This window comes from Oncorhynchus gorbuscha, linkage group LG21 (genome assembly GCF_021184085.1).
Source record: "Oncorhynchus gorbuscha isolate QuinsamMale2020 ecotype Even-year linkage group LG21, OgorEven_v1.0, whole genome shotgun sequence".
NCBI classification, from domain to species: domain Eukaryota; kingdom Metazoa; phylum Chordata; class Actinopteri; order Salmoniformes; family Salmonidae; genus Oncorhynchus; species Oncorhynchus gorbuscha.
This window is the reverse complement of record NC_060193.1, coordinates 1,201,941-1,216,500: the sequence shown is the minus strand read 5'-3', so window position 1 is coordinate 1,216,500 and position 14,560 is coordinate 1,201,941. Positions and strand designations below refer to the sequence as shown.

The window sequence follows — 14,560 nt, the reverse complement described above, 5'->3', positions numbered from 1 at the left end:
ATCACCATGAGTCCTTTACACAGTTCAATCTCTCCAACTATCTAATCACCATGAGTCCTTTACACAGTTCAATCTCTCCAACTATCTAATCACCATGAGTCCTTTACACAGTTCAATCCCTCCAACTATCACCATGAGTCCTTTACACAGTTCAATCCCTCCAACTATCACCATGAGTCCTTTACACAGTTCAATCCCTCCAACTATCACCATGAGTCCTTTACACAGTTCAATCCCTCCAACTATCACCATGAGTCCTTTACACAGTTCAATCCCTCCAACTATCTAATCACCATGGGTCCTTTACACAGTTCAATCTCTCCAACTATCAATCCATGAGTCCTTTACACAGTTCAATCTCTCCAACTATCACCATGAGTCCTTTACACAGTTCAATCTCTCCAACTATCACCATGAGTCCTTTACACAGTTCAATCTCTCCAACTATCTAATCCATGAGTCCTTTACACAGTTCAATCTCTCCAACTATCACCATGAGTCCTTTACACAGTTCAATCCCTCCAACTATCACCATGAGTCCTTTACACAGTTCAATCTCTCCAACTATCACCATGAGTCCTTTACACAGTTCAATCTCTCCAACTATCACCATGGGTCCTTTACACAGTTCAATCTCTCCAACTATCACCATGAGTCCTTTACACAGTTCAATCTCTCCAACTATCTAATCACCATGAGTCCTTTACACAGTTCAATCTCTCCAACTATCTAATCACCATGGGTCCTTTACACAGTTCAATCTCTCCAACTATCTAATCACCATGAGTCCTTTACACAGTTCAATCTCTCCAACTATCTAATCACCATGAGTCCTTTACACAGTTCAATCTCTCCAACTATCTAATCACCATGAGTCCTTTACACAGTTCAATCTCTCCAACTATCTAATCACCATGAGTCCTTTACACAGTTCAATCTCTCCAACTATCTAATCACCATGAGTCCTTTACACAGTTCAATCCCTCCAACTATCACCATGAGTCCTTTACACAGTTCAATCCCTCCAACTATCTAATCACCATGGGTCCTTTACACAGTTCAATCTCTCCAACTATCACCATGAGTCCTTTACACAGTTCAATCTCTCCAACTATCACCATGAGTCCTTTACACAGTTCAATCTCTCCAACTATCACCATGGGTCCTTTACACAGTTCAATCTCTCCAACTATCACCATGAGTCCTTTACACAGTTCAATCTCTCCAACTATCACCATGAGTCCTTTACACAGTTCAATCCCTCCAACTATCACCATGGGTCCTTTACACAGTTCAATCTCTCCAACTATCACCATGAGTCCTTTACACAGTTCAATCTCTCCAACTATCACCATGGGTCCTTTACACAGTTCAATCTCTCCAACTATCTAATCACCATGGGTCCTTTACACAGTTCAATCTCTCCAACTATCTAATCACCATGAGTCCTTTACACAGTTCAATCTCTCCAACTATCACCATGAGTCCTTTACACAGTTCAATCTCTCCAACTATCACCATGGGTCCATTACACAGTTCAATCTCTCCAACTATCACCATGAGTCCTTTACACAGTTCAATCTCTCCAACTATCACCATGAGTCCTTTACACAGTTCAATCTCTCCAACTATCTAATCACCATGAGTCCTTTACACAGTTCAATCTCTCCAACTATCTAATCACCATGAGTCCTTTACACAGTTCAATCCCTCCAACTATCTAATCACCATGAGTCCTTTACACAGTTCAATCTCTCCAACTATCACCATGAGTCCTTTACACAGTTCAATCTCTCCAACTATCACCATGAGTCCTTTACACAGTTCAATCTCTCCAACTATCTAAATCTCTCACCATGAGTCCTTTACACAGTTCAATCTCTCCAACTATCACCATGGGTCCTTTACACAGTTCAATCTCTCCAACTATCACCATGAGTCCTTTACACAGTTCAATCTCTCCAACTATCACCATGAGTCCTTTACACAGTTCAATCTCTCCAACTATCTAATCACAATCAACTATCACCATGAGTCCTTTACACAGTTCAATCTCTCCAACTATCACCATGAGTCCTTTACACAGTTCAATCTCTCCAACTATCACCATGAGTCCTTTACACAGTTCAATCTCTCCAACTATCACCATGGGTCCTTTACACAGTTCAATCTCTCCAACTATCACCATGAGTCCTTTACACAGTTCAATCTCTCCAACTATCACCATGAGTCCTTTACACAGTTCAATCTCTCCAACTATCTAATCACCATGAGTCCTTTACACAGTTCAATCTCTCCAACTATCACCATGAGTCCTTTACACAGTTCAATCTCTCCAACTATCACCATGAGTCCTTTACACAGTTCAATCTCTCCAACTATCACCATGGGTCCTTTACACAGTTCAATCTCTCCAACTATCACCATGAGTCCTTTACACAGTTCAATCTCTCCAACTATCACCATGAGTCCTTTACACAGTTCAATCTCTCCAACTATCACCATGAGTCCTTTACACAGTTCAATCTCTCCAACTATCACCATGGGTCCTTTACACAGTTCAATCTGAAAAGTATAATAATTCGGAAAGTATTCAGACCCCTTGAAATTTTCCGCATTTTGTTATGTTACAGCCTTATTGTAAAATGTAAATAGTTTTTCCCCTCATAAATCTACACACAATACCCCATAATGACAAAGCAAAAAGAATTGCAAATTAATTACATTTTTTGTTGTTGAAATATCACATTTACATAAGTATTCTGACTCTTTACTCAGTACTTAGTTGAAGCACCTTTGTCAGAGATTACAGCCTGGAGTCTTCTTGGGGATGATGCTACAAGCTTGGCACACCTGTATTTGGGGAGTTTCTCTCATTCTTCTCTGCAGATCCTCTCAAGCTCTGTTAGGTTGGATGGGGAGCGTCTGTCACATCTGCTCCTGCTACGCCCTCTGGTGTTCATCCGGTGTCGTCTTAACCTGCAATTCTCCCCCAGTATTCTCTCTCTCTCTCTCTCTCTCTCTCTCTCTCTCTCTCTCTCTCTCTCTCTCTCTCTCTCTCTCTCTCTCTCTCTCTCTCTCTCTCTCTCTCCTTTCTCTCTCTCTCTCTCAAAGCTTTCTCTCTCTCTCTCTCTCTCACTCTCTCTCTGAGACTCTCTCTCTCTCTCTCTCTTTGTCTCTACTCTCTGTCTCTCTCTCCTTTATTTCTCTCTCTCTCTCTCTCTCTCTCTCTCTCTCTCTCTCTGTCTCTCTCTCCCTTTCTCTCTCTCTCTCTCTCTCTCTCTCTCTCTTCTCTCTCCCTTTCTCTCTCTCTCTCTCTTTTCTCTGTCTCTCTCTCCTTTCTCTCTCTCTCTCTCTCTCTCTGTCTCTCTCTCTCTCTCTCTCTCTCTCTCTCTCTCTCTCTCTCTCTCTCTCTCTCTCTCTCTTTCTTTTTCTCTCTCTCTTTCTTTTTCTCTCTCTCTCTTTCTTTCTCTCTCTCTTTTTCTCTTTTTTTTCTCTCTCTCTTTCTCTCTCTCTCGCTCTCTCTCTCTCTTTTTTTCTCTCTCTCTGTGTGTGATTGGAGACAGGTGTGCTAGAGTCAGAGCAGATTCCTATCAGCTGCAACTCATTACAGCAGATAGACCTCTTCCTATAGGTAACAGACAGGAATGTGTGTGTGTGTGTGAGAGAGAGAGAGAGAGAGAGAGAGAGAGAGAGAGAGAGAGAGAGAGAGAGAGAGAGAGAGAGAGAGAGAGAGAGAGAGAGAGAGAGAGAGAGACTGTGTTGTACCCTCTGTCGTCTCTGATGGGGTTTAGTTAGTGAGGGCTCTAACCTGATACTGTGTCGTACCCTCTGTCCTCTCTGAAGGGGTTTAGTTCGTGAGGGCTCTAACCTGCTACTGTGTCGTACGCTCTGTCCTCTCTGAAGGGGTTTAGTTAGTGAGGGCTCTAACCTGATACTGTGTCGTACCCTCTGTCCTCTCTGAAGGGGTTTAGTTAGTGAGGGCTCTAACCTGATACTCTGTCGTACCCTCTGTCCTCTCTGAAGGGGTTAGTGTGTGAGGGCTCTAACCTGATACTGCGTCTTTCAAAGTTCAATGTCTTGCTCCTTTCCTGAATGAGCAATGGCTATATAAAATGCTGAGCACAATTACAAGTCTTTCCATCAGCTCGGTGTCCTGGCTCAGCCTGGTCTCCATTAGCTCGGTGTCCTGGCTCAGCCTGGTCTCCATCAGCGCCGTGTCCTGGCTCAGCCTGGTCTCCAGCAGCTCGGTGTATTGGCTCAGCCTGGTCACCATTAGCTCAGTGTCCTGGCTCAGCCTGGTCTCCATCAGCTCCGTGTCCTGGCTCAGCCAATCAGTCAGATATTTATACCAATTGATTGAACTTAGAGGCAACAAATGATCAAATCATTATGGTGGGAGACTATAAAACACCGAGCAGGACACCGAGCTGCTGGAGACCAGGCTGAGCCAGGACACCGAACTGCTGGAGACCAGGCTGAGCCAGGACACCGAACTGCTGGAGACCAGGCTGAGCCAGGACACCGAACTGCTGGAGACCAGGCTGAGCCAGTACCCTAACTTCACGAAGGTAGGGGGCAGCATTGGGAATTTTTTGATGAAAAGCATGCCCAAATTAAACTGCTACTCAGGGGCGGCAGGGTAGCCTAGTGGTTAGAGCGTTGGACTAGTAACCGAAAGGCTGCAAGTTCAAATCCCCAAGCTGACAAGGTACAAATCTGTCATTCTGCCCCTGAACAGGCAGTTAACCCACATTGAAAATAAGAATTTGTTCTTAACTGACTTGCCTAGTTAAATAAAGGTAAAATAAATAAAAGCTAGAATATGCATATAATTAGTAGATTTGGATAGAAAACACTCTGAAGTTTCTAAAACTGTTTGAATGATGTTGGTGAGTATAACAGAACTCATGTGGCAGGCAAAAACCTGAGAAAAAAATCTAACCAGGAAGTGGGAAATCTGAGATTTGTAGTTTTTCAACTCATTGCCTATCGAATTTACAGTGTCTATGGGGTCATATTGCACTTCCTGTCAACAGTCTTTAGAACCTTGTTTGAGGCTTCTACTGTGAAGTGGGGGCGAATGAGAGTGGATTGAGTAAGGTCTCTCCCAGAGTGCCATGAGCTGACCACGCGTGTTCACGTGAGAGGTAGCTTGAGTTCCATTGCAATTCTAAAGACAAAGGAATTCTCCGGTTGGAACATTATTGAAGATTTATGTTAAAAACATCCTAAAGATTGATTCTGTACATCGTTTGACATGTTTCTACGGACTGTAATGGAACTTTATGACTTTTCGTCTGCACCTAGTGATCGCGCCTCATGAATTTCTATTTCTGGGCTAAACGTGCAAACAAAAAGGAGGTATTTGGACATAAATGATGGACTTTATCGAACAAATCAAACATTTATTGTGGACCTGGGATTCCTGGGAGTGCATTCTGATAAAGATCATCAAAGGTAAGTGAATATTTTAATGCTACTTCTGACTTATGTTGACAAGATCCTGCAACCATGGAGATGTAATACCTGTCTATTTATGAAAAAGTACACTGATTAACTCATGGTATTTTTTTTGGGGGGGGGGTCTTGGATGGTTGAGGTGCAGCTGTTGAGGAACTGTGGGGTGATCTTTGAGGGTTGAGGGGCAGCTGTTGGGGAACTGTGGGGGGGATCTTGGATGGCTGGTGGTCTGGCGGTTGGGAGCTTGGGCCGGTGGCTGATAGGTCGTTGGTCCAGCTTGGGCTGGTGGCTGATAGGTCATTGGTTCAGCTTGGGCTGGTGGCTGATAGGTCCTTGGTTCAGCTTGGGCTGGTGGCTGATAGGTCGTTGGTTCAGCTTGGGCTGGTGGCTGATAGGTCGTTGGTTTGGGTCTCCGTTTTGACTTGTTGGGAGATCTGTTGACGTCCTTGGGCAGGTTGCTTTTGTGTCTCTCTAGATGGGAGTCTGCTAGATGACTAATATAAATGGTTCTGTAGGTCTCTCTAGATGGGAGTCTGCTAGATGACTAATATAAATGGTTCTGTAGGTCTCTCTAGATGGGAGTCTGCTAGATGACTAATATAAATGGTTCTGTAGGTCTCTCTAGATGGGAGTCTGCTAGATGACTAATATAAATGGTTCTGTAGGTCTCTCTAGATGGGAGTCTGCTAGATGACTAATGTAATGTAAATGTTGAGCGGCAGGTAGATTGTATATTTTAACATTTGATAATAAAAATACATTTGAAAAATACATAATAATGTCAGGTGAGATATCAACACCCCCTGTGATTTACTGTGGTATTACAGCTACAGAGGACAGGAACAAGGTAGTGTAGTGAACAACATTGTGTTGGTTCCTCTGGTTCTCCATGGTATTACAGCTACTAGTAAGATGTCAACTAGGCAAAGCTGCATAAACTGAACAGAAGAGGGAGCCGTTTAGCAGAGTTGTGTCTAATGAAGAAAAGCACCATGGTCCAACCCTTAGCCTCTACTCCCTAGACCCTACTCCCTAGCCCCTACTCCCTAGCCCCTACTCCCTAGACCCTACTCTCTGGACCCTACTCCCTAGACCCTACTCCCTGGACCCTACTCCCTGGACCCTACTCCCTAGACCCTACTCCCTGGACCCTACTCTCTAGACCCTACTCCCTAGACCCTACTCCCTGGACCCTACTCCCTAGACCCTACTCCCTAGACCGTACTCCCTGGACCCTACTCCTGGACCCTACTCCCTAGACCCTATTCCCTAGACCCTACTCCCTGGACCCTGGACCCTACTCCCTAGACCCTACTCCCTGGACCCTACTCCCTGGACCCTACTCCCTAGACCCTAGTCCCTAGACCCTACTCCCTGTACCCTACTCCCTGGACCCTAATCCCTAGACCCTACTCCTTAGACCCTACTCCTAGACCCTATTCCCTGGACCCTACTCCCTGGACCCTACTCCCTGGACCCTACTCCCGGGACCCTACTCCCTGGACCCTACTCCCTGGACCCTACTCCCTAGACCCTACTCCCTAGACCCTACTCCCTAGACCCTACTCCCTGGACCCTACTCCCGAGACCCTACTCTCGATCCTTTAGCTCCTCCTCCCTATAGTAGTGACTGACAGTAGGGGTTAGAGGTCAATCCTCTCAGATCTACAGTAGTGTCTGACAGTAGGGGTTAGAGGTCAATCCTCTCAGATCTACAGTAGTGTCTGACAGTAGGGGTTAGAGGTCAGTCCTCTCAGAATAACACAGTTGAGCAGATGGGAATGGTTGGCATTAACGGATATGATCCTAGTCCAGGGGTGGGAGAAGTGGCAATGAAGAAATATACAGTGGTAGAGGAAGTATAGACAAGATAATCTACTCTCTCTGTTTCATCAGCTAGTCAATACTCTCAGATCTATAGAAATATACAGTGGTAGAGGAAGTATAGACAAGATAATCTACTCTCTCTGTTTCATCAGCTAGTCAATACTCTCAGATCTATAGAAATATACAGTGGTAGAGGAAGTGTAGACTAAATAATCTACTCTCTCTTCCTCTGTTTCACAACGTCAGCAGGGCCGTGTGTGTGTGGTCAGAACAGGAAAGAGGCATACTGTCTATAAGTCTAAAACTGGAGTTCAGTCTCACTCAGCATCAAAACATGAGAGAACTGACACCACTCTGCTGGCAGCTCTGTAAGTACTCAATTCAATTCAATTCAAGGGCTTTATTGGCATGGGAAACATGTGTTAACATTGCCAAAGCAAGTGAGGTAGATAATATATTAAGTGAGTATATAAAGTGAAATAAACAATAAAGATTAACAGTAAACATTACACATACAGAAGTTTCAAAACAATAAAGACATTACAAATGTCATATTATATATATACAGTGTTTTAACAATGTACAAATGGTAAAGGACACAAGATAAAATAAATACGCATAAATATGGGTTGTATTTACAATGGTGTGTGTTCGTCACTGGTTGCCCTTTTCTCGTGGCAACAGGTCACAAATCTTGCTGCTGTGATGGCACACTGTGGAATTTCACCCAGTAGATATGGGAGTTTATCAAAATTGGATTTGTTTTCGAATTCTTTGTGGATCTGTGTAATCTGAGGGAAATATGTCTCTCTAATATGGTCATACATTGGGCAGGAGGTTAGGAAGTGCAGCTCAGTTCTCACCTCATTTTGTGGGCAGTGAGCACATAGCCTGTCTTCTCTTGAGAGCCATGTCTGCCTACAGCAGCCTTTCTCAATAGCAAGGCTATGCTCACTGAGTCTGTACATAGTCAAAGCTTTCCTTAATTTTGGGTCAGTCACAGTGGTCAGGTATTCTGCCGCTGTGTACTCTCTGTGTAGGTCCAAATAGCATTGTAGTTTGCTCTGTTTTTTTGTTAATTCTTTCCAATGTGTCAAGTAATTATCTTTTTGTTTTCTCATGATTTGGTTGGGTCTAATTGTGCTGCTGTCCTGGGGCTCTGTAGGGTGTGTTTGTGTTTGTGAACCAGCTTGCTTAGGGGACTCTTCTCCAGGTTCATCTCTCTGTAGGTGATGGCTTTGTCGTGGAAGGTTTGGGAATCGCTTCCTTTTAAGTGGTTATAGAATTTAACGGCTCTTTTCTGGATTTTGATAATTAGTGGGTATCGGCCTAATTCTGCTCTGCATGCATTATTTGGTGTTTTACGTTGTACACGGAGGATATTTTTGCAGAATTCTGCGTGCAGAGTCTCAATTTGGTGTTTGTCCCATTTTGTGAAGTCTTGGTTGGTGAGCGGACCCCAGACCTCACAACCATAAAGGGCAATGGGCTCTATGACTGATTCAAGTATTTTTAGCCAAATCCTAATTGGTATGTTGAAATTTATGTTTCTTTTGATGGCATAGAATGCCCTTCTTGCCTTGTCTCTCAGATCGTTCACAGCTTTGTGGAAGTTACCTGTGGCGCTGATGTTTAGGCCAAGGTATGTATAGTTTTTTTGTGTGCTCTAGGGCAACAGTGTCTAGATGGAATTTGTATTTGTGGTCCTGGTGACTGGACCTTTTTGGAACACCATTATTTTGGTCTTACTGATATTTACTGTTAGGGCCCAGGTCTGACAGAATCTGTGCATTAGATCTAGGTGCTGCTGTAGGCCCTCCTTGGTTGGTGACAGAAGCACCAGATCATCAGCAAACAGCAGACATTTGACTTCGGATTCTAGTAGGGTGAGGCCGGGTGCTGCAGACTTATCTAGTGCCCACGCCAATTCGTTGATATATATGTTGAAGAGGGTGGGGCTTAAGATGCATCCTGTCTCACCCCACGACCCTGTGTGAAGAAATGTGTTTTTTTGCCAATTTTAACCGCACACTTGTTGTTTGTGTACATGGATTTTATAATGTCGTATGTTTTACCCCAACACCACTTTCCATCAGTTTGTATAGCAGACCCTCATGCCAGAAGGCTTTTTTTTGAAATCGACAAAGCATGAGAAGACTTTGCCTTTGTTTTGGTTTGTTTGGTTGTCAATTAGGTGTGCAGGGTGAATACATGGTCTGTTGTACGGTAATTTGGTAAAAAGCCAATTTGACATTTGATCAGTACATTGTTTTCATTGAGAAAATGTACGAGTCTGCTGTTAATGATAATGCAGAGGATTTTCCCAAGGTTACTGTTGACACATATTCCACGGTAGTTATTGGGGTCAAGTTTGTCTCCACTTTTGTGGATTAGGCTGATCAGTCCTTGGTTCCAAATATTGGGGAAGATGCCAGAGCTAAGTATGATGTTAAAGAGTTTTAGTATAGCCAATTGGAATTTGTTGTCTGTATATTTGATCATTTCATTGAGGATACCATCAACACCACAGGCCTTTTTGGGTTGGAGGGTTTTTATTTTGTCCTGTAACTCATTCAATGTAATTGGAGAATCCATTGGGTTCTGGTAGTCTTTAATAGTTGATTCTAAGATCTGTATTTGATCATGTATATGTTTTTGCTCTTTGTTCTTTGTTATAGAGCCAAAAGATTGGAGAAGTGGTTTACCCATACATCTCCATTTTGGATAGATAATTCTTCGTGTTGTTGTTTGTTTAGTGTTTTCCAATTTTCCCAGAAGTGGTTAGAGTCTATGGATTCTTCAATTACATTGAGCTGATTTCTGACATGCTGTTCCTTCTTTTTCCGTAGTGTATTTCTGTATTGTTTTAGTGATTCACCATAGTGAAGGCGTAGACTCAGGTTCTCCGGGTCTCTATGTTTTTGGTTGGACAGGTTTCTCAATTTCTTTCTTAGATTTTTGCATTCTTCATCAAACCATTAGTCATTATTGTTCATTTTCTTCGGTTTTCTATTTGAGATTTTTAGATTTGATAGGGAAGCTGAGAGATTGCCAAGTTTACACCTTCACTATTACAGTGGAACGTTTTACCCAGGAAATTGTCTAAAAGGGATTGAATTTGTTGTTGCCTAATTGTTTTTTGGTAGGTTTCCAAACTGCATTCATTCCATCTATTTTTTAATGTTACTCAGTTCCTTTGGCTTTGATGCCTCATGATTGAGTATTGCTCTGTTTAAGTAGACTGTGATTTTGCTGTGGTCTGATAGGGGTGTCAGTGGGCTGACTGTGAACGCTCTGAGAGACTCTGGGTTGAGGTAAGTGATAAAGTAGTCTACAGTACTACTGCCAAGAGATGAGCTATAGGTGTACCTACCATAGGAGTCCCCTCGAAGCAGCACCATTGACTATGTACATACCCAGAGTGTGACAGAGCTGCAGGAGTTGTGACCCGTTTTTGTTGGTTGTGTTGTCATAGTTGTGCCTAGGGGGGCATATGTGGGAGGGAATGCAGTCACCTCCAGGCAGGTGTTTGTCCCCCTGTGTGCTGAGGGTGTCAGGTTCTTGTCCGGTTCTGGCATTTAGGTCGCCACAGACTAGTACATGTCCCTGGGCCTGGAAATGATTGATTTCCTCCTATAGGATGGAGATGCTGTCTTCATTAAAGTATGGGGATTCTAGTGGGGGGATATAGGTACAGTGCCTTGCGAAAGTATTCGGCCCCCTTGAACTTTGCGACCTTTTGCCACATTTAAGGCTTCAAACATAAAGATATAAAACTGTATTTTTTTGTGAAGAATCAACAACAAGTGGGACACAATCATGAAGTGGAACGACATTTATTGGATATTTCAAACTTTTTTAACTAATCAAAAACTGAAAAATTGGGCGTGCAAAATTATTCAGCCCCCTTAAGTTAATACTTTGTAGCGCCACCTTTTGCTGCGATTACAGCTGTAAGTCGCTTGGGGTATGTCTCTATCAGTTTTGCACATCGAGAGACTGAATTTTTTCCCATTCCTCCTTGCAAAACAGCTCGAGCTCAGTGAGGTTGGATGGAGAGCATTTGTGAACAGCAGTTTTCAGTTCTTTCCACAGATTCTCGATTGGATTCAGGTCTGGACTTTGACTTGGCCATTCTAACACCTGGATATGTTTATTTTTGAACCATTCCATTGTAGATTTTGCTTTATGTTTTGGATCATTGTCTAGTTGGAAGACAAATCTCCGTCTCCAGAATGGTCCTGTATTTGGCTCCATCCATCTTCCCATCAATTTTAACCATCTTCCCTGTCCCTGCTGAAGAAAAGCAGGCCCAAACCATGATGATGCCACCACCATGTTTGACAGTGGGGATAGGGTGTTCAGGGTGATGAGCTGTATTGCTTTTACGCCAAACATAACGTTTTGCATTGTTGACAAAAAGTTCAATTTTGGTTTCATCTGACCAGAGCACCTTCTTCCACATGTTTGGTGTGTCTCCCAGGTGACTTGTGGCAAACTTTAAATGACACTTTTTATGGATATCTTTAAGAAATGGCTTTCTTCTTGCCACTCTTCCATAAAGGCCAGATTTGTGCAATATACGACAGATTGTTGTCCTATGGACAGAGTCTCCCACCTCAGCTGTAGATCTCTGCAGTTCATCCAGAGTGATCATGGGCCTCTTGGCTGCATCTCTGATCAGTCTTCTCCTTGTATGAGCTGAAAGTTTAGAGGGACGGCCAGGTCTTGGTAGATTTGCAGTGGTCTGATACTCCTTCCATTTCAATATTATCGCTTGCACAGTGCTCCTTGGGATGTTTAAAGCTTGGGAAATCTTTTTGTATCCAAATCCGGCTTTAAACTTCTTCACAACAGTATCTCGGACCTGCCTGGTGTGTTCCTTGTTCTTCATGATGCTCTCTGCGCCTTTAACGGACCTCTGAGACTATCACAGTGCAGGTGCATTTATACGGAGACTTTGATTACACACAGGTGGATTGTATTTATCATCATTAGTCATTTAGGTCAACATTGGATCATTCAGAGATCCTCACTGAACTTCTGGAGAGAGTTTGCTGCACTGAAAGTAAAGGGGCTGAATAATTTTGCACGCCCAATTTTTCCGTTTTTGATTTGTTCAAAAAGTTTGAAATATGCAATAAATGTCGTTCCACTTCATGATTGTGTCCCACTAGTTGTTGATTCTTCACAAAAAAATACAGTTTTATATCTTTATGTTTGAAGCCTGAAATGTGGCGGAAGGTCGCAAAGTTCAAGGGGGCCGAATACTTTCGCAAGGCACTGTAGCACCCAGGAGGACATTTTTCTCTGTTAGGATAATTTCCTTTTGAATTTCTAGCCAAATGTAGAATGTTCCTGTTTTGATTAATTTAATGGAGTGATTTAGGTCTGCTCTATATCAAATTAGCATACCCCTGAGTCCCTTCCCTGTTTCACACCTGGTAGTTTGGTGGATGGGACTACCAGCTCTCTGTAACCTAGAGGGCAACCAGTGGGTCCGTCTCCTCTATACCAGGTTTCTTGCAGGATGACAATGTCTGTATTACCGATTTCTTTGGTGAAGTCTGGGTTTCTGCTCTTTAGGCCAAAGGCAGATGACCTCAGGCCTTGGATATTCCAGGATGATATAGTGAAGGCTTTTTGTTCCATAGAGTGTCCAATGTTGTTGGTCGTGGTTTGTCCTCAGGCCAGTAAGTGTGAGCAGAGCCTGCTGAGCATCTGGTACATGCCATTGGCTTGGGAAAGTGTGAGAGTGGGGGTTGGGACTGTTTGTCCGCTCACTACCTGGGCGTATGTGTGGCTTCCATGTTGAGGCCCTCTTTGCGGGGGTGGGGTGCATGGGGTGTGCAGAAGTGGCATAGGTCTGCTCTGAGGGGGCCTAAATGGGGTGTGGGCATGGGTGACGTGGGGGGTGTTGATTGGTTGGGGTGGGGGTGTGGATGTGTCTGGGGGTGCTGTGGTCTGGATGTAATTCCTCTTGGCGTGGGTCCTCTATGTGTAGGTCCAGGGGGTCCTGCAGGTCTGGGAGGGTGTCTCGCTGGTCTGGGTGGGGTGTCTATTGATCTGTTGCTCCTGTGTGAAGTGTTGGGGATACGTTTGAGAGCGATGTCCTTTAGAGTTCGGGCAAAGGTGGGCACTGCTGCCTTGTAGAGGTGGACCTGGTCATAGAGGCTGTTCAAGTCCAGGGTGGAGTGGTGGGCCAGGAAAACATTTGGTTTTGAGGCACAGTCACGAGAAATACTTGCGTTTACCCGCTGTATTGTGGCAGGGTGGAAGTCTTTTCATGGTAGTACGGTGGAGATAACCACTTGTGCGTTGGGGAAAGTAGAAGAAGCCTTTTCAATCACTCCCTTCAGTGCTGTGGCCACGCTTTCCTGCAGTGTTCTCAGGTCGTTTGTGCCTGTGTGTATTATTAAGTGGCTGGGTGACCCTTGTTTGGCCTCAGACAGAAGGTCTAGGGCGCGCTGGGTGTTTGGACACCAGAGTTTAGACACACTGTGTTTGGGAAAAGTTTTTTTCTTCTATTATTTCCCATTTGAGTCCATAAGTAGTACAATCTGTGTCTTGTGTTTGTCCTCAGTGGGTGTAGGGGGGTTGTCAGAAGGGCTATCAGGTTGGCTGACAGGGGGGGGGTGCTCAGAGGGGGTGAGAGCCGCTGGGCTTGGGGTTCTTCATTTGTCTGTTCTGCTGCGATGTCGACTCTATGGTCAGGGTCTGGTGTGGACTGTTCTGCTGTGGTGTCGAGACTTTTGTCAGGTGCTGAGGTGGGCTGTTCTGCTGGCTTCTCTGTGGGGGTGGCCACCTCTCTAGTGGGTTGTTCTCTGTCACACGCCGTCCCCCTCAACCTCTCCTCCGTCCCTCTCACGCTCTCCTCCATCCCCCTCAACCTCTCCTCCACCAGCAGTCTGATCCTCTCCTCTTGTGCTCTGTTCTTCTCCTGATCCTGCTCTTTCTCCTGTTGAAGTTGTCTCACCACAGTCCAGAGTGCAGATATGTCTCTGTCCACCTCCAGCTCTCCAGGTCTGGTTGATGGGGTGTTGTTGTGCTGGACTGTTGTCTGGGTCTGTGCTGACTGAAGTGTAATCACCTGCTGTTCCAGCTCCACCTGCCTTACCTCCAGCTGGGTGAATTTGTCCTTCATTTCAATGAGGGGTGGTAATCTGTGCTGGGAGGTTGACTCTCCGCTGGGGGTTGCTCGTCTGTGGGGTTACATAATGATGAGGTCTGGTCTCACCCACTCGGGGTGGGGGTATCTTTATCAAGGGAG

General features: G+C 44.4%; 1 protein-coding gene across 3 annotated transcripts in view; it reads left to right on the top strand.

Annotated features, from left to right (window-relative positions):
* Window positions 1–7,557: 7,557 nt before the first annotated feature.
* Window positions 7,558–14,560, top strand: part of LOC124007710 (Fc receptor-like protein 5) — a 60,729-nt gene continuing 53,726 nt past the window's right edge. Inside the window, exon 1 of one of the 3 annotated variants that reach the window (XM_046318424.1) lies at window positions 7,558–7,658. In XM_046318424.1, coding sequence (XP_046174380.1) covers window positions 7,625–7,658 — 34 coding nt within the window. In that variant the 5' untranslated portion in view covers window positions 7,558–7,624. The remainder of the gene's footprint in view (window positions 7,659–14,560) is intronic. The other 2 variants (XM_046318423.1, XM_046318422.1) reach the window with 2 other exon arrangements.